General features: G+C 34.8%; 1 protein-coding gene across 1 annotated transcript in view; it reads left to right on the forward strand.

The window, feature by feature from the left end:
* GRID2 (glutamate ionotropic receptor delta type subunit 2) overlaps positions 1–21,104 on the forward strand; it is a 1,955,631-nt gene that overhangs the window by 1,788,212 nt on the left and 146,315 nt on the right. The window contains exon 14 of the mRNA XM_007495736.3: positions 2,300–2,466. Coding sequence (XP_007495798.1) covers positions 2,300–2,466 — 167 coding nt within the window. The remainder of the gene's footprint in view (positions 1–2,299; positions 2,467–21,104) is intronic.

A 21,104-nucleotide genomic window follows, 5' to 3' on the forward strand; every position in this document is an offset into this window, starting at 1 on the left:
TGCGACTCTGTGTTGTGTACCTCCCTTTTGGTATTTGTCACACAACACTTTGTATTATAATTGTGTGTGTATATATTTGTATTTCTTATCTCTACACAATTACTAAATCTTAATCTCACCAACCCAATTTTAGCAAAATTTAAACATGGTTACTCCTTTGCCCTTTTAATATTATAAGAAACAAATCATTCTTGGCCTTCAAATTTCTAGTCACTGACCACAATCTCCTATCCTTTTGCCTTTTTACAGCCCTACTGCAAACTTATAACATTTTATGCTCTTCGTACTCACCTCAGCTACTTATGTCTTGAATACTCACTTTAATCTTTTTTATTTTTAACCTTAAACCCTCCATCCTAGAATCAATACTGTGGATTGGTTCCAAGGCAGAAGAGTGGTAAGGGCTGGGCATTGGGGGTTAAGTGATTTGCCCAGGGTCACACAGCTGGGAAGTGTCTGAGGTCATATTTGAAACCAGGACTTGCTGTCTTTGTGTCTGGCTCTCCACTGAGCTACAGAGGAGCCCTTGCTCACTCTAATCTTAATCCATCTTTTCACTCGTTTTTCTAGAAACACAGCCTTGACCCAATGATCCCACTTTAAAGTTACCACTCTGGAGTCCTCATTCCCTCCCCAAACATAACTATGCTATTTAATCTTCAATCTTAAAACAATTCTTTCAAACAATGTTTCTGCTAATAAACTGAAAAGATGACTGGAGAAGGTCACGAAATTGAAATGACTTCATGTTATCTCATCAGAGACCTCACTGATGTTCATGAATTCTTGTGCCTGAGTACTTAACCTCATATCTCATCCACACTGTAACTGTTCCTACCCTTCTCTTCTATCCTGATCACATTTCCCCCTTCCCTCACATTAGATCTTTAATCCAGTCTCTTTCCTAATACCAGCTCCATACCAATCAATGCACAATATGCTCCGTTCTCCCCAGCCCTAAAAGAAATCATTCCCTCATGTCCCTCTCCCATTGTTGTTCCTTCTTTCTCCTCTTTATAAGTAAATTCTATTGAAATTTATCTCCATCTGATGGTTCTACATCCTTACACTCACTCTTCAATGATTTGCCACATGACTTCAACTCTCACCATTTTACTGAAATTTAGCCCTCTAAAAACAAAAACAACCACCTAATTATCAAATCCAAATTCATTTTTGTCACCATTCACTAAAACCTGACTACAATTTCCTGTTAATGTTACCTTTGTTTATTAACAATTATTGATTAACAAATTTTAATGGCTTTTGTGATGTTAATCATTGCTGTAGAATAGAAAGATCATGATATGGTGATATCTACTTTGAGTAGCTTTGCAGTGTTCCAGCCCCAAAAGGTCAGCATGTCTTGAATAGATCCCCTGCCTCCCTTTGTTCTATCTGCCACATGCTAGTAGGAAGCAAAAGTATGTTTCTTGTCCTAGGCATAAGTTTTCCCAGTTGTCCAATTAAAGGGGCCACCCCTTCCCTTTATATAACATTATGTAAACCTGTAACCTCCTCCAGTTTCTTCTCTTCAGGTTCCTCAAAACCCACATACTTGTGTTTTTGAAGACATTCTCTCAGTGGAAAATAAATACCTTTGCTCAATGTAAATGTTGCCTGTTTGGTTTTAAGGTTGACTCCTTCATGTGTTCTACACTTCCTTTCCTTTTCAATACAAACCCTGATTCCCGAAATTTCTCAGCCACAGTGTTCTCTGTATCTTGAAGGATCAGATTGGCAGCTGTGCTTAAAGGGTTTCCTGCCCTCTCTGAATTCCTCAGTATCCCTGAAAAGCCAGCTAAAATGCTATCTCCTCTAAGAGGCTCTCACTGACAATAAAACTAATCTTTCCAAATGGAGGCAAAAAGGACTAAGGTATTCGTTTATTCCTATTAAATATATTTTCCTGCCTTTTTCACTGCTTTTCATGATTAAATATGCCTCTATAGTTTTCCTCCTCTGCAATCCATCTTGCACACAAATGCCAAAGTGACATTCCTAAAGCATATATTTGACCAAATCACTCCTCTGCTCAGTGAGCTCCAATGACTCCTTACTTCTGGGAATATGAATACAAAAGGAAAATAGTCATTTCCTTCACTATGGAAGAACCCCCTGGAAGTCGGGAATTGTTTTAATTTTAGTCTCTCTATCCTCTGTAATTCTTTGCTAGGCACAAAAAGGCACCTAAATACACGTTGACTAAGTAAGTGACTGAATGGTTTTTATGTAGATTTATTAATTCTATGAATTTAAACTGAGATACCTGTTCTTCCCTGTCCTTTGTTCACTGCAGGTGAAGTATGGAAATTATGCTTTTGTATGGGATGCAGCTGTACTGGAATATGTGGCCATCAATGATCCAGACTGCTCCTTTTACACTGTTGGGAACACCGTTGCTGATAGAGGATACGGAATTGCATTGCAGCATGGCAGTCCTTACCGGGATGTTTTTTCACAAAGGTAAGATTTGGATTGGATCCAACTACAGAAGGGAAAGGAAGGACAAGGGGAATTCTTGTCAGCTATCCAGCCAAGTTTCCATTTTTTTTTACTTTTGTATTAAGAAAAATACTTCATTTTCATCAAAATATTCATCTGTAAGTGGTATACACAGAGACACATTCTTTTCTGGAGGAAAGACCATGAGCCAAAACATATTAAGGCAATGCTTTTGTGGCCTAACAAATGACTTAAGGACAAGAAGACAAAATACAATTGTGACTTAATCCTAACCAAAAATTATATACAGGTAAGACCTGATCCTAACAAAAGACAACATACCAATGTGACTTAATCCTAACAAAAAAACTGTATGCAAGTATGACTTAATCCTAACAAAAGACAATACACAAATGAGACTTAATCCTAACAATTTAAACTTAGAGCTCCTATTCACATGCACAGAAGGTAACATATATGTGGAGCAGATTTGGTGTTTTCTGTTAGAATATCTTTGAGTAGACAGGATTCTCCAACACCTGCTCTGGATTTTTAGCATCCTTTTTTTTTTTCAAATGCTATATGGGAAGGAGAGCTATTCTTTAAAAATGTCGATGAACAAAATGCACTTTAAAGAAAAGGTAAATGAGAGAATGTTTGTAGTAATTTATGCAAAGTTAAGAAATTTTCCATCTTCGTGTTGCACAGGTTCTCTTGGTAAGCATTATAGTTATACCAGCTTTGGCCATGGAGGTGCATGCTCCGTCAGTCAATATAAAGAAAGATAAAAAGGAGATATAAAGAAAAGTAAAAGATAATTCCTGCTCTCGAGGAACTCACAGTGTAATGGATGAAGCATACTAGCAATTATATACAATCAAGCTCTGTAGAGGATAAATTCTACAATTATCTAGAACAAAGGTTTTAAACTATGAACGAGTTCCTTTAAGGAAACTTCTGAAAGGATCATTTGGATTAACAAAGGCTGGATAAGATAATGCACAGGGATTCTTCCAAAACTGAGATTTTATTCTTCTAATGTGAATTGCGACACTGAAAGGATATCAGATAGTTCATTACACCAGTCCATCTAACTATTACTGAGCAACTTTGGCCTAATCATCTCAAAAGAGTTGGTGTCTCTTTTCTTAAACAATATGAAGATATCAAAAACAAATCAAATTATGCCCAACATTTTTGTTCATTTAATATTCCTAAAAATGTTGATTTCCTTCTGTAAAATTAAAATTCTCTAGAGACTATATATTAGTTTATAATTATTTATTAGTGAAAGCTTGTCCATCACATGGCAGGTTGCCACTGAGCTCTCAACCCACCTCCTTTGTCCATTAGCCAGGAAAAAGACCACAAACTTCTCCAATCCATAATTTATACTACCCCCTTCCCATGACACCACTTTTTCTGGGTCTTCCCGCTTGGCCAGACTTGACCTCATTCTGGGTCAGAGGCCAGTCTTCTAGATGCCAGCAGTCATGTGGGACAAGAGGCAAATATCTTCCAGATCTCTAGGTAGCCACAAGGCTTCTTCCTTATACAGATAATCCTCTGGCTTTGTTCTTAACCCAGTCAAAGTGTGGTGGCTGAATGAAAACCCTATTCACTAGAGAAACAGATACCAAAAAAGGGGTACAAACTTGTGCTCAATTTTCACACTTGTTAGTCCATCCTCTAGATTCTATTCTTTCCATTCTTTTTAGATCTGATAACAAACAAGAAGATCAGAAATAATACCAAAAATATTCAATTCAGTTCCTCTGTAATGCTCAGAATTTTAACCCATAAATAAAATGAGGCCATTTCTATAAGTATGACATAATTTATTAATAAAGTATGCAATCTATTAATGAAGCATGAGAGTAAATTACCCTCACTTGAGAACTGAACTGGCTGACCCTTAGAGGTTGGGGTCTGAGATAATTAATGGATTCACATAGAAATATTGCTAATAAATAATATTCAACGTTAATTATCCGCTCTCAAATAGGCCATACATAGGTATACAAAATGGGAAAGGACCTCAAAAATCACAGAATTTTGGAGTTTGCCATCGAATGATTTAATATTATTACCTATTTATAAAGTGCTTTGCAAACCTTAAAATGCTATATAAATACTAACTATAAGGAATGTTCACTGTAATACTCTTACAATTAAGATTATCTCAAGAAAACTGATTTGGGGGTAAGAATATAAGTTGATTGATTATATCAGTTTATTGGTTATTCAGCTCCTTCCTTGAACACACCAAGACATCTCCAAATGTCAAATAGCTAATGAAGAAGTGTTCCAATCAAACTATCCACCCCTTCCCATACCCACAGATGGATAGGTGATGCTTTGCCTTCTGTTAGACAAAAAATCATTGTAAAACTTTCCTGTGAGTGAGAATCTATCAAAGGAACACATTCCTGAGGATCCCCAAGTACAAAGAAATGCAAAAAACAGTAGAATCTCTGACCCAGTTCCCAGACACAGGATTACACAGGAATTGGGGCCTTTCTACTCTAAAGTGCTGATAGGAGATATGATTATACAGAAGAAAAAATTCTTGCCATACTCTAGACTAGTCATTAAGCTTCTGCTTGAAGACTTCCACTGAGGGAGACCTCTCAAGACAGCACATTCAACTTTTCAATAACTAATTGTTTAAAAAGTTTTTTTTAGAAAAATAACAAGAAAAAAAGGCCTGAAGTCTCAATTGACTGGAGTACAGAGACAAACTTGCATAGATAAGAGTGGGAAGTGGTTAAAATTAGTGAAGTAGACTGAAAGGAGATGATGTGAATTTTTGAGGTGAAGAATCACATGGTAAAAAATGTTTTCATAGTTTGGCAGTAGTATCTAGGATAAATTGGTGTGAGAAAAGATAGGAAGAAGCTATTATGGTTACCAGCCATTCCATTTTTTTCCAGGATAATTCTGATTTTAAGAAATACATGTACATTTTTTTGAGGTTTTGCAAAGATATTCTTCCTCCTCAGACCCTGGGTCCTGATTTGGACTTGAGAAAGCAGGTTTGTTATAATTAGAGGACTCTACCTTGAGAAGATTTCAAAGGAAGAATGCAAGGGACTAAGTGATTAATTAATGGATATGAGAAGCAAAGGAAAAGAAAGGGAGAAAAATAACACTAATGATGCTACGACAATATTACAATGAAGAATTTGGGGAAAATAACTTATTGGGGAAGGAGATAAAAAGATTGGTTTTGCATATAACTTTAAAGTGAGTGACAACAGTACAATCAGCAAGAAACATGGAACTGGAATGCAAGTGAGAGACTGGGATAGAGACATGGTTTTAATAGTCCAAGGCACAGTTTGGTATGAGTCATTATTTACATGGACGCAACCAGATATTGAAATGCATGTCCTCTGGACAAGGAGAAGATCTAAAACCTGACTATGTGTTCGGGGCATTTAAGACTCCAATAGTTGTTTTTTTTTCTGACCAGAGAGGGGAAAGAGATTATCAAGATCTTGGAGTTGGGGGCAGCAAGGGGAATTGTTGACTTATTCTTTAGGAGAGAAAAGAAGAATTAAATGATGGTAAGGGAGATTGTTGGTTTGTAAAAGAGGGCATGTGAAATGGCTACTGTGAGAATAATCCAGGATGTATAAGAGATAAAAGAATTTCCAACAAGTATCAAGAGTCAAGTTGAAGCACTATACCCATTATTAATTATAAATTAATAGGGAATTACTACTTCAGTGAAAATGTTCTAGCCCCTAACCTTCCATTAAAAGCATAACTATGGCCATATTACTCAGCCTTCCTAAATTTCCCCATATTTAGCCCTACAGAGATTCATTAAGGAGAAAATGTGCTAATAAATATTTTATTTTCAAACTGTTCAAGCCAAAGACATTTCATAATAAGGCCTTATTATTGTTGCTGTTCTAAATAACAATAATATTTAATTTGTGCCAGAAACAAAAATTCATTTGGGAGTAATTTTATTTAAAAACCACTTACTCATTCTTGAAAAGAGGTTAATTGATATATTTTTTAACTATATACGTGATTTGTTTCAATAGTTCCTTTCTATTCCTGGGTCTATTGTTCAGGAAGAATCCCATGTTAACATATTTAACAAATCAGACTCAGTGTTGTTTTCCTCATCATCTCAAAGACGTTTGATTTGACAGATAGGTTGAATCTAAGGGTGTGTGAGCTCCTGAACTATTAGAAAATAAATGTTGGAGGGGATATGGTAAAATTGGGGCACTAATGCATTGTTGTTGGAATTGATCCAACCATTCTGAAGGGCAATTTGGAACTATGCCCAAAGGGCTTTAAAAGCCCTTTGACCCAGACATACCACTGCTGAGTTTATACCCCAAAGAGATCATGAGGAGAAAGACTTGTCCAAAAATATTTATAGCCACCCTTTGTGGTGGCCAAAAATTGAAAAATGAGAGGATGCCCTTCAATTGGGAAATGGCTGAACAAATTGTGGTATCTGTTGGTGATGGAATACTATTGTGCTAAAAGGAATAATGAACTGGAAGAATTCCATGTGAACTGGAATGACTTCCAGGAATTGATGCAGAGTGAAAAGAGCAGAAACAGGATAACATTATACACAGAGACTGATACACTGAGGTGCAATGTAATAGACTTCTGTACTAGCAGCAATGCAATGATCCAGGACAATTCTGAAGGACTTATGAGAAAGAACACTATCCACATTCAGAGAAATAACTGTGGGAGTAGAAACACAGAAGAAAAACAACTGCTTGATCACATGGTTCAATGGGGATATGAATGGGGATGTAGACTCTAAATGATCACCTTAGTGCAAATAATAATATGAAAATAGGTCTGGATCAATGACACATGTAAAATCCAGTGGAATTGCATACTGGCTCCATAGCCAGGGAGGAGGGGAGGGAAAGAACATGAATCATTTAACCATGGAAAAATATTATAAATTAATTAATTAAATGAACTTAAAAAAAAGAATAACACTCAGTTGCCCTAAAAGCTGAGTAGATAGAGAAAAAAAATATGACTCAATGATATTTAGAATGTCATTTTATCTTGTTCTGTCAAATTTCAGCATAAGTCCACTTCTCAAGTAGCTCTTATAAAAAGCCAAGAAAATAGGAGACTTGCTGTTCAGGGGATAAGGGAAGAAATTGTTGCTAAATTAGCTGAGAAGTTATAAAGCTTATTACCTTAGTGATCTCCTTCTTTATTATAATTTATTGAGTATTAAATGCAAACTAAGAATTTTAATATTTTTCTGTGAAACATCTCTCCTGAATCACTGATCTAACTCACTGATTTGCTCTAGTCTAATCCTTTTCATGCAGATGTCAGCACTTGAGATGATGAGAAATAGGTCAGTTACCTTTTCTGCTTTCCTAGTAATTATTCACACCAATTATTACTTACTTGAAAATGTGAATTCATGTTTAATATATTAAATGATTAATTTTTCTTTTTACTTTGCATCCAAAATTTAAGTAGCTATTTAAATGAGAATTATAGTGAGGTAGGGGGTCAATACTGCCTTTGGATTGCTTCGATTTTAAGCTCATACAGGCAGTGGGATGCAGAGGTGGATAGAACAGGGGATTTGTAATCAAAAAGACCCAGATTCATATTCTGCCTCAAATATCAGCTGTATGGCCTCAAGAAAGTCATTTAACTTCTCTATCCCTCAATTTCATCATCTATAAAATGGTGGTAAATGACAAATTAGAATGTAATAGAGCATATCTGACAGGGTTAGTGTGTGGATTAAGTAAAGCATTTTGCAAGTCTTAAAGCATATACATATATATGTATACATATACATATATACATTTAGACACACAAATATATACATATATACAGAGAGAAAGAAAGAGGGAGAATGAGAGACTAGTTATGATCATCATCATCATTATATTTGACAAGTTTCTTAATCTTTCAGTGCCCCTAAGAAACTAAGATTTTAAGTTGCATAATGGATAATCAGTTTCATTGGTAGATGGAAATATCTTTACTGGGCATTCCCTTTATTCAGGCTTAATCAATTTAAAAAAATCACCCCTTTACTTGTAAAGACATTAAAAATTCTATAGTGTAGTCTATTAATTTTTACATAAGAATACACTATTAAAGACAAATTCCTATGGCTATAATGGAACTAATTTTTAACTATTATTTCTAGCTTTACCCCTATTTTTCCCATGTACTTACTCCAAAAAAAAAAAAAGTCTCAACTCTTTTTACTTAATTTTATGTTAGTGTCCCCTCCCAGTTATTTTCCCTCAGGACCATGGGCTTCAGGATCAGTACGCTGAAACCACTCCAGGTTTTCTTTTTGCCCTTCATCAAAAACCTTTTTATTTGTATCTCCTATTTTTAATGACTATAATTAAGACAAAATAAGAAATAGTTTGTCGTTCTAGGTTCCTTTTCTAATATTTTCCTCTTTTCTCTTTCTCAACATGAAGGCATGACACACTATAATACCTCTTTAACTATGAACTACAAAATCCCTCATCTATTTTTTGCAAATAAGAAGTTATTTTTTTCTAAGTATTCAATTGTCCCTAAAAGGTGAGTAGCATGTTCCCCACTTGACCAACCTCACCTCCCCAACTCTCCAAACTCTTTACCATCATCATTTGAAATTGACATTCAGTTGTGGAGGTTCATGCAACTGTGAATAGAAGGAAAGGAGTTCAAGTGCCAGTTATTCATTGACTTATATAAAAATTACATTGTTTTGGGTTCTTTCAATTTTCCTCTTCTTATCACAATTGCATGTTTATGATGTGTGTAATTACTTTTTCTTATTTGTTTTGTATTTTAATTCATAATGCATAAAAGCAAGGTCTCAAACAGCACAAAATAGATTTGCTAAAAGTTATTTTGAAAGATATCGTGGCATAGGGAACGGGGAACTGGCTACCAGGACAAAAATATTTGGAATCAAATCTGACCTCTGCCACAAACTGTGTGCACCTGCATAAGTCACTTAACTTCACAGTGCCCTAGGCAACTTTCTAACACTATAAGTTGCAGAGAAAATGCCAAGCTGAATTAGTAGAGTTTCCTCACCTGAGTGTTTCTTATATCAATAAAATCATAGGCTTGATCATCCCTGTTTTGGTTTACTGGGATAGATGAGAACTTAGAACAGGATCTTGGTTTACCTCTCTCCACCATCTTCCAAGGATTCCCCAAGTAACCTTTTCTAAGAAATGGTGACAAAACCAGTATCTTTACTTTTATAAACTTTCCATATTTTTAATTGAAAATTTGTATGTACAGGTCAGGTTGAAGTTTCTAAATAATGTCATGTAATATCTTCTCATCTTTATACTTCTTTCTAACGTGATACTGACTTTGTGGTCATCCTAAACAGTGTTCAAAACAGAAGACAGCTAATCTGATGACACTCAGAGAGTTATTCTGAAATAACCATCCCATCTTTCGTTTTCTATTTCCATAGATACCATCACTTCTGTTTCTGTTATTCGTTGGTTCTTTGCAAGGCAATTATTCTTTGACTCTTTTTGAAGAAAGCATCAATTAACATACCAATACAGAGCTTCTGAGGCTGTCTTTAAACAACTAATGATCCAGACAGAAAAGACAAGTCTGATAGACATAAAATACTTGGGGAATAATACACTAGGACATAAGATCAAATGAAAATTTGTTAAGTATATATGCCATAGAAATTCAGAGCAATTCAACCCAGTTGTAGATAGCATAAACCCAAGAAGGCCAGCTAAAATATGTTAGATGGTAAAGTCAGAATTCAAAATGTTCTTAAATGATTGTATAAGTTTCCATTTGGAATAATTGCATATGGAACAATAAGGTTAATACTTAGAAATGCAAGCTATGACAAATCAAAACAACTATGAGGTACCACCTTACACCTAACAGATTGGCTAATATGACAGCAAAGGAAAGTAATGAATGCTGGAGGGGATGTGGCAAAGACATTGATGCATTGCTGGTGGAGTTGTGAATTGATCCAACCATTTTGGAGGGCAATTTGGAACTATGCCCAAAGGGTGCTAAAAGACTGTCTGCCCTTTGATCTAGCCATAGTACTGCTGGGGTTTTACCCCATAGAGATAATAAGGAAAATACTTGTACTAGAATATTCATATCTGTGCTCTTTGTGGTGGCCAAAAATTGGAAAATGAGGGGATGCCCTTCAATTGGGGAAATGGCTGAACAAATTGTGAAATCTGTTGGTGATGGAAAACTATTGTGCTGAAATGAATAATAAATTGAAGGAATTCCAGTGGACTGGAAAAACCTCCAGGAATTGATGCAGAATGAAAGGAGCAGAACCAGAAGAACCTTCTATACTGAGACTGATACACCACAATCGAACGTAAAATCGACTATTCTACCAGTAGCAATGCAATGATCCATGACAATTCTGAAGGACTTATGAGAAAGAACACTGTCCACATTCAGAGAAAGAACTGTGGGAGTAGAAACACAGAAGAAAAACAACTGCTTGATCACATGGTTCAATGAGGACATGATTGGGAATGTAGACTCTAAATGATCACTAATAATTTGGAAATAGGTCTTGACATGTAAAACCCAATTGAATTGCTTGTTGGCTATGGGAAAGTGGTGGGGGAGAGGAGGGAAAGAATATGAATCATGGAACCATGGAAAAATATTCTAAAATAAATTCATTAATTAAAAAAATAAAAGCAACATATATCTCCATGGGGAAAAAAGATATGCAAGCCATGAGCTTTTTGTTATTTTCATATTCTCTGTTTCCTTCTGCCACCTCCCCACCCATTGAAAATGAAATTATAAATACATACACACATGCATATATTTATAGTAATATAAAATATTTCTGCATGAGCCATGTTGAAAAAAATTGAAAGCAAGAAAAATAAAAGAGAAAATATACCTCATCTTGTACTCTGAATCCATTAGTCCTCCATCTGGAGATGGACAGCATTTTACATCTTGAGTCTTTTGTAGTTGCAATGGATCATTGTATTGATCAGTTATTAAGTCTTTCAAAATTGATTTTCCTTACAATATTAACTGTCCAGATTGTTCTCCTGGTTAGGCTCATTTCACTTTGCATCAGTTTACTTCAGACTTTCCAGGGTTTTTTCTGAAACCATTTGCTTCTTCATTTTTATAGTACCATTAGTATCGTTATCATATATTATAATATATTCAGCAATTCCCCAAATAATAGGCATTCCCTCTGTTTTCAATTCTTTGCCACCACAAAAAAGAGCTTCTATATATTTTTCCTACATTTTTCCTTTGTCTTTGATCTCCTTAAAATATAGACTTATTAGTAGAATTGCTCAGTCATTGGGTATGCACAATTTTATTACCCTTTGGGCACAGTTCCAAATTGTTCTCCAATTTGGATGGTGGATACAATTCCTCTAACTAGGCATTAATGTACCCATTTTCCCACATCCTTTGCCAGCATTTATCATTTTCTTTTACTATCATCTTAATCAATCTTATGAGTATGAGGTGATACCACAGAGTTGTTTTAATTTACATTTCTCTAACTTATTAGAGATTCTGAGTATTTTTCTTAAATATAACTATTGATAGCTTTGATTTCTTCCTCTAAAAATTGCCTATTCATTTCCTTTGATCCGGATAGTTGGTGATAAGAGTGGTGAGTCTGGAGTCAGTATAAATGTGGCCTACTGTATGATCTTCATGATATATTGTTATAATTTTCTTGCTAATATTTTATTTACTTTTTGCATCAATATTGATTAGGAAAATTGGTCTATAGTTTTTTAATGTTCTGTCTCAGTTTTCTAAAATAAAAATTAACTGTGTATATTCAAAATGAGATCTGACTTAACAGCAATTCATGTGAAAAAGACTGGTACTTTCTCACTTTTAGTTGGTTAATAGCTGTGATCCATGGAATTGTGACTACTGAAAAGAGTAAAAATGTTAAGCTCTATTTTATTGGCTGTCTATCCATGAGCAATTAATATTTCTCTAATTATTTTGATCTATACTTATTTTGTGAAGACCATTTTGTAATTGTGTTCATGTTCCTATATGTGTCTTGGCAGATATAATCTCAAGTATTTTTACTGTCTACAAATATTTTATGCTTTCTATAGAACAATGGCATCTTAAGCAAGGGTATTTTTTTCCATTATACTCTTTACTAGTCAAGCTGTACCTGTTGTATTGTGCCCCATTTGGAGCATCAACCAAAGGGACATTACAAACCAAAGAATGTCCAAAGGAGGATAAATAAGAGTGGAAAGGTGTTTAGATGATATGATTGTAGATTCCGACCTACCACAGTATCAAGCTAAACTTTCTCTTTTTATGGATGAAATTGAGGCAAAACTAATTTAAGTAAGATTGAAAGTCACATAGCTAGTCAGTATATGAGAAAAATCTTTCTGACTCCACATCCAATTGTCTATTTTATATGATTCATCCTGGAAAGTCATTAGATGAATTAATATTATTTATCTTGATAATAATATTTAGTGAGGATACATCATTGAATTCACATGATTTCTTAAGTGAAAAAAGGAGCTTTTACTCCCCAAAACAAAACTAAGGAGAATGTATATGTTATAGGAGGCAGATCAACATAAGAAAACTTTTTAAAGATTGAATTACTCAACAGTGATTTCATTTTATGAAAGATAGTCCTATATTACTCTAAATCTTCAGTTTTTAAAAATATTGGTCCTAGAACCACCTTAAAATCTTAAAAATTGTCAAAGATCCCAAAGAGCTTTAGTTTATATGGGTTCTATCAATATTTATCATATTAGAAATTAAAACATAAAATTTTAAATATTACAAATTAAATTAAGATAATAGACCCACTGCATGTTAATAGAATATTTTTTCAAAACAAAAAAAGGTGAGAAAAATGGCATTGAACTTTTTTGCAAATGTAAATTGTAAATTACTTTGGCACCATCGATACAAATGTCAGAACAGTTGTTTGAGGAGGAAAAACTATATAAACAGTTATTCTACATTTTGAATATTTCAGGTGCCCTTTATTATTAGACATTCGCCTAAAAGAATATCTGATTTGATAATCAGTTTTTGCCAGCATAGGATGAATATAAGCAAAGTAGGAATCTGGCTATGTCTGTATATTTCTCTGTAAGGCAAAAATACATAATGAGAAACCTGAGATTTATAGAGGCAAAGTGACCTCCCCAGATCCCCAGAGTCATATTGCTATTAAATATCAGAGGGAGAACATAAGTCTAGGTCTTTGGGCTTCAATCCAATGTTCTTTCCAGGACCTAAGGGAGAAGGAAAAGTGCTGGTGACTTATGATGGTAGCCTAAAAAGCAAAAATTCATTTAGGTATCAGGTATTAAATCTGAAAATCATTTCTTGGGAACTGATATAGTGAAAAGGGTGTGGTGGTAAGAGAAGTTATGAAGGAAATAACATGGGGTGGAGAGAGGGAGAGAGAGAAATGGGAGAGACGGGAGATGGCATGTGAAAATGTAGAAAAGGAAGGAAAAAGGAAGGAGTCATTACAAAGAGCCTATCAGAATATTTTTATCAACAAAAGATTATGCTACATTAATCTGATTTCCTTTTTTTCCCTCACAGAGTTATTATCAGCATAGAATATGGGAATGTTTTAGATCCAGATTACTTTCATCTTAGCAAAGCAAGTTCCTTGTGCTTTTCTTAAGGAAATAATGGAAATAAAGCCTTTTTTATGAGTGTCATATTTTATGAAGGACATTGATTAATTAGAAGGTATCATGAGGAGGGTTGCTAAAATGGAAAAGGGTCATGAATTATTGCTATATAATTATAGTTGAAGAATTAGAGATATTTAGCAGAGAGAAAAAAATATAAAGAAGGAACATAATAGTTGTTTTTAAGAGTTGCCATGTAGGACCTGTTATATGCATGGCCCTAGTGGACAGAACTGAATGTCTGGGAATCACAAAGAAACAAATTTAGGCTTGATGAAGAAAAAGAAGAAAAAAAAACTTCCCAACAATTGGAGTGATCTCAAAGTTAGGTGATATTTTCCTCATAATAGTGTGAATTTGTTTTTTAAAATGAATTGCAATAGATTGTCACTGAGATCCATTCTAAATATGCAACTTTGTTATTATGATTAGTTGAGCCTAAATTCTAAAACAATTGGTGTACTACTTTATTAATTGTGATAATCTCTAAGAATATAGTGGTAGGAAGTTTATAAAGCAATTTGCATATATTATCTTATTTTAAACTTGAAACACTCCCAAAAATATTTAATTAAAATTCTAAATTTAGAGAGTTATGTTGGAAAGTGAGTGAATGAACAAACTTTTCCACCAACAGTTTCTTTCCTTTGAACCCATAAAGAACTATTTCTTATAAATAATATCCTATAGATTTTACTAATCATCCTTACTGCCACTTTTAATGGAAAGCCTGAATAATTACATGTTGCTTTAGTGTGTATTCTAAATACAGGAAAAATAAATGTCAATGAGCTATATTTAAAAAATATCATATTTTTAAAAAATGTGTAATTTAACTCTATATTATTTGGGTTCAAGGTATATTCATTGCTCACAGCAGTCATATTTATGTAAAATACAACTCTTTACTTTTATGAAATATTCATTATCTTCTGTGTTATATGAAAAACCCAGCTGCCACATAGTGGAATCCCATGGAGCAACCTGTGAAGTGTTACAACATTTTACTTTTCAAAAACTTATATAACAACAATGGGGACACCTTATCCAAGTTACCAAGATACACATTAAAAGCAAACGTTCTTATTTGACTTTCATGAGTAAGAAACTGAGCCACAGTGATGTTAAGAGTATAAAGTACAAATCAGGAGCACAGCTGGATAACAAGCTAACTATACCATAGCAAGCTGTTTTTCTCAAAGTACATATGTTCACTTTGCAAAAAAGTTCTTTTTTTCCAGCACCTTGTAAATTCTTTGTAAGAATACTTGTCTCCATTTCTATTACTTCACCTTAGAAATCATTGTTTTAAAGATTTCCTTATAGCTACTCCAAGGATAACTAAGAAATGGTTAGAAAACAATGAAACTGTTGTGAGTTTTTATTTATTTAATTATTTATACATTCAAATAAGTAGGGACCTTGAAACTAATCACTTTGGGAAATGGTGTACACTCATTCCATTAAAGGCTGCCATCACTTAGAACATGTTTGGAATACATATTTTGAAATTGGTTTTAAAGAATAGACTAAGTAATATAAGAAGATGATTTTGATTATATTCATCTTTTCTTTATTTCTTTAACCAAAAATAATATTGTCTACCTTGTTCACAAATTTCATTTGATTGTTTTATTAGCTCAAATCCACCAACAATGGAATTTGTCACTGTTGAATGTATTTCAAAGAATATATATGTCAAAACTATAAAAGCAATTTATTTTATTTTTTATTTGTATTTAAATATTTTTCCATGATTCCAATTAGGACTTAAAATCTGGTGATACTGGACTCCTAACTAGGGATGGAACAGAAGCAACAAGCATTAATAATATGGAAGATCTGATGTCTTCCAATTCTAAATGTAAGGGCTTTAATTGAAAAGTAAAGGAGAGAATGAGAAAACTTTTGATGTATATTCACTAGGCTAGATTTTGTAGACTACAACATAATGAGTAACTATAAAAGAGGAAGAAAAAGAGCAAAAGAAGAACCCAGGATTTGTTAGGATACAAAATTTAAGAAGGCTCCAAGAGTAAAAACCATGACCTAAAACGCACATAAACAAATCACAAAATATGGTTAAACATGATAAACTAGAGACCCTAATTTAAAGAGGATCTTTGTCTTCATAGGTATCACAGAGATTTGATGGAATGAGAGTCATGTCTGAAGTATGGTTTTTGGGATATAATCTTAATAAAATAAAATGGTATTGGCAAAGAGGGGAGGGGCAATAAAGGAGTGTTGCAAAGCAGTAAGGCACAATAATCACATGAGAAAATTTGAAATTCAGAGGAAGAAACTATAGTAAAAAGTATTTGGATAAAGATCACTGAAGTTATACACAAACTCAATAATCTCATAAGACCACATAAACACAAAAAGAAAAGATATGAGAAGTTTAGGAAATAGATCTCAAGCCTGCATGGTGTTATAATGATGATAATATCAGAGTGTATGATAATTTTTAAATTTCTAAATCATAACTTTGTTCATAAAAAACTACTTTAAAAAATGAAATTAGGAAAATTGCCATTGCATAACAAGTCTGTCCTGTCATTCTTCCAAAGTACAAATGAATTTTTAATTGTCAGAGACAACAATTCTTGGTTCACTTCATAAATTCACATGCAATTATAGAGAATTGAGTATAAATCAAACATGATATATACATGTACAGACATAAAGTTCAGAAGTCCACAATAGTAAAATAGAGAATAAATTATTTTATAATATAAAAATATAATATTAAATGTTAAATAATATTGTGAGTTTCTTTTCACCTGAAAAGAATAAAAATGATGTCACTGTGTCAATGTACAGTGTGTCCAACTGTGGCTAATCAGACCACTACAAGCTTGGAAGACTTTACCACACAGATCTTGCACAAATGTCCTGTAAGAAGAACCTATAGTGGGCCAAGTAGGTTAAATGAGAAGGAGATTAAGAGTCAAGAAACTTGTGTTTCTGGTAACAGTCAACAGATAAAGATGCCTACTGTGTGCCAGGCTCTTAATTTTTCCAAGTCAAGAGATATGTGAACTAGAAGCAAAACTCAATTTTCATGGTAAAATAAATGCTGAACAAGGGTCTGAAAAAGGGTGCCCAGTGGAACCTGGGAATGGCTTTTAGTTGATCCAGTGAGAATTGATTTTTCCATTTGTGTACTTTTTTTGGAGAAAGGAAGTTTGATTTTTCCAGGGAGAAAATTGTTAGGACACAGTGGATCTGTGGACTGATTATAATGGCAATCATGCCATGTGAATAACATTCAATCTATCAAAAGGAAAGTATTATTCTCCTGATATTTAGTGGGTGCTAAAAGAAGACATGACTAGTATAAAATAAGGCCTTTTCGTCCCTTTCAGAAAGACAGCTTTATGCCTCCTCAAAAACAGGGTTGAAATCAGAGACTGGCATAGCATCACAATTAGAACTGTTTTTTTTTTTAACTTTTCAGAGATTTAAATAACCATATACTGTCATTGTTACAGCCAAATAAAGCAGTTTGGGGGCTGAAAAGTATTTATTCTATACTTATCTGATGATGAACATTAAGCTGGGCACTAGGGATTTTTTGTTGTTGTGATTCAATCATATCTAACTCTTTGTGACCCCATTCAGGGATTTTTTGACAAAACTACTGGAGTGGTTTGCCAATTTTTTCTCCAACTCACTTTGCAGATGAGTAAACAAAGGCAAGCAAGGTTAAACGACTTGCCCAGGATCACATAGCTAGTAAGTGTCTGAGACTGGAGGGAAAATATCAAGGAGAATGCCACCTCATGCACCTGGAGTTGGATATCTCAACTTCCAAAGTCAGACATGAGTTTGGGAACCATGCGGCCATGTTTCTATCCAACCTTGATGAGGAATCCAAATGAAGCCCCTGATTGCCTGCCCCACCCCACAGCCCACACCACTCACCTGGACATCACAATCCCCCTCATACCAGCATCCTCTATGAGCTGACTCGGGTATGTGAGGGAAGCCACCAGAAGAGGAGCATTTCCACAAAATGGTGTCTTAACCTGGCAAGGGCAAGAATATACCTGAACATGGGAGTGGAAGCCAAGAAGAACATCCTTGCCATTCTTCAAGACTGTCCCTCCCTCAGGCTCCCACAGTGACTCACCTGTGGGAGCTGCTGCCCTCCCCACACACACACACACACACACAGGTCGACTGCTACCCCACCACCAACTCCATCCACTCCTTTATTCTCTTTCCCTTGAGCATCAACTCCCTATTGGATATTTATTTTTCCTTCTCACTCTCTTTCTAAGATGTTTTCATTTGACCTGGCCAGGGAGGAGGGGGAAAGGTGAGGGGCCAACTTTCTGTGTTAATCTTGGCCAGGAAGGGTCAAGCAGCACCCACTGCTATTGTTTGTGGTGCCCCAGAGTGGGCCCAGAGGCAATGAGAGGTAGAACAGAGCCTGTCTCCCATTCTCTTCCATGGCCCTCTACCTCAAACCCCAAGAACCACTTGGGTTCAGGGTGGGAGCATAGCACAACCTTCCTTTTTTGGAAGAGAAAAGAAAGATTGGGCTGTTCCATACCTAGTGACTGGAATCTAGTTGACTATAACCAGGGCTTTCCTGTACCAGTGTCTACCCCCTTTCCTCTCTGGTGCTGTTGGGAATCCAATGGTTTTTGGCTCATCTTCTTAGTGCTGGCTGAAGTCCAAGGCCTTGAAAGTTGCTAGTCATCAGGTTTAAGTGGGTGAAGGGGTGGAGAAGTAGGGATACTTTCAAATTCAGGGCTGTACCCACTTCACTAATCCCCGTGTATTGATGATTCTGAGGCCTTACCTATTATCCCTTTCTCTGAATTTCCTTCCTGTTGGCCTTGGTCTTAGCCACAAACTTGACTTTGGAAAGAGAACCCTAAGCATATGCCACAGAATGTCCAATAAGTGTAAATATTTTTTAAATATCCTTTGACCCTTGGAATAAAGTTGTTTTTCTGCTCTATTTGTTCTTGAAATAGCATTTAATTGTGGAAGCAGTTTCCCTCATCTCTGAGCTCGTGCTGACCAGCTGGTCCACATGGTATGAGTAGGAGTTATGAAAACTCTGTTAGTGATAGTTTCTCTATAAAACATTAAATGCGAAAATTGTCAAAAAATGTATGATTATATTTGATCACAAAAAGAAAGTCACTTATTTTGTTTCTATTTTCTCTATCAAGAGGATTAGACCTTGGACTGCAAAGGACAAGGGAAAAATAAATATCTAATAGGGAGTCGATGCTCAAGGGAAAGAGAATAAAGGAACACATAGATGCCCTTAATAAGTTCAAGTTTTCTGAATTGGGAAAGAACCTGAAAATGTTACTGCCAAAAGGTTGTGCAGCAAATGGAATCTACTGTACGATTTGAGAAGGGAAAGGGGTGAGAGAAGAAAAAAAGGCAAGAGCTGGAGGGAAGAGATAAGAGTTCATAAATGAGACAACAGGGAACTTTACTTGAATTCCTGACAAAATCTTCAACAGTGTTTTTAAAGGTTCAGTTTGTGAACATTTAGAAAAAGACTAGAGAACAGGTCACGCTAGACGTTAGTCTATGCTATCCTCTTTGTGGAGGGGGGGGGGAGGCGGCAAACTTTACCAGATGGGTAGATTAAGCAAATGCAATTTACCTAGATTTAATCAAAGGTTTTGGTGAAGTTTCTCATGCTATTTTTTGTGTTACACATGTATAGATGTGGACTAAATAACAGTATAGTTAGATTAATGCAAAGTGATTAATAGATCTAAGAAGTAAACATAATATTGGTTTTATGTCTAGTTGGCAGGAGCCCTTTCTAGTCTTCTGCCTTGGAGCTAATACATAGTATTAATTTAAAGATGGAAGGTAAGAGGTTTTTTTCCAAGATGTAGATAATGGGGAAGTTATGGCACAAAAGCATACCCATCTGAAAAAATATCTGACTACTAAGTGGCTTCCATACTAAATAAAAACCAACAATGTAAGGTGATAGTCAAATAAAGTTATATAATTTTAGGCTTCATTACTTGAATAACTTCTAAGAATAAGGTTGTGATAGTTCTACTATACTCTTCCCTCATTAGATTTCATCTAGAATATTTAAGAAGAATATTAATAAGCTGGAGAGAATAAAGAGGAAGAAAACCAGAATGTTAGAACCTTAGGTTCATGTCTTTTGACTTTTTTAAAAAATTGATCATGTACAACCTGAAGAGGAAAGCATATGATGATTCCTTTCAAATTGAAGAACTATCATGTATGAGAGATTAGCCTTGTTCTTTTTGAACCCCGGGGGCAATTCTAGAAGCCTGAGGTAGAAGTTGCAAACAAGTCAGAAAATTTTCCCCAAAATTAGAGTTATTCAAAAGGAAAATGGATGGAGATGCCTTGGGACACAGTGAGTTTCTCTCACTAGAAATCTGTAAGCAAAAGTTGAAGAATCATTTTTCAGTTATGCTATATGGAGAATTATTTGTCAAGCATGAATTAGACTAACTAGCAACTGTTGTCTCTTCCAACTCTGATATTCTCTAATTCTAGTTACAGGGCACATACATATTCAGAATGATAAAGAAGGAGTAATGCTTTATTATTAGCATTTTATTGCTAGAAAAAGTAAAGTGGAAAGGATAGCATGACTTTCCCATAATTACCAAAAATAGGTAATAGAGCTGGAATTGCTATTGTCTTTAATTTTACTCCCCATCTGAGTTCTTGCTCTCTTATTTTCAAATGCCTGTAAATCTTTTAGGGAATTCAGATTTGGTGCAAAACAACTTACCTGCTGGCATCAATTCTTCCAATGTCCAGAAACAGGAGCTGGTGAGTGCCAGTAACTGATTACCAATAAATAATAAAGGTAATGAATCTATAGGCAGATATTCTTATTTGTCTTTGCTACCTCACCAAAAGCCGAAGAAAGCTTTCATTTGGCAAGAAGAAGTCAAAGATTGG

This window comes from Monodelphis domestica, chromosome 6 (assembly GCF_027887165.1).
Source record: "Monodelphis domestica isolate mMonDom1 chromosome 6, mMonDom1.pri, whole genome shotgun sequence".
Classification (NCBI taxonomy): Eukaryota; Metazoa; Chordata; class Mammalia; order Didelphimorphia; family Didelphidae; genus Monodelphis; species Monodelphis domestica.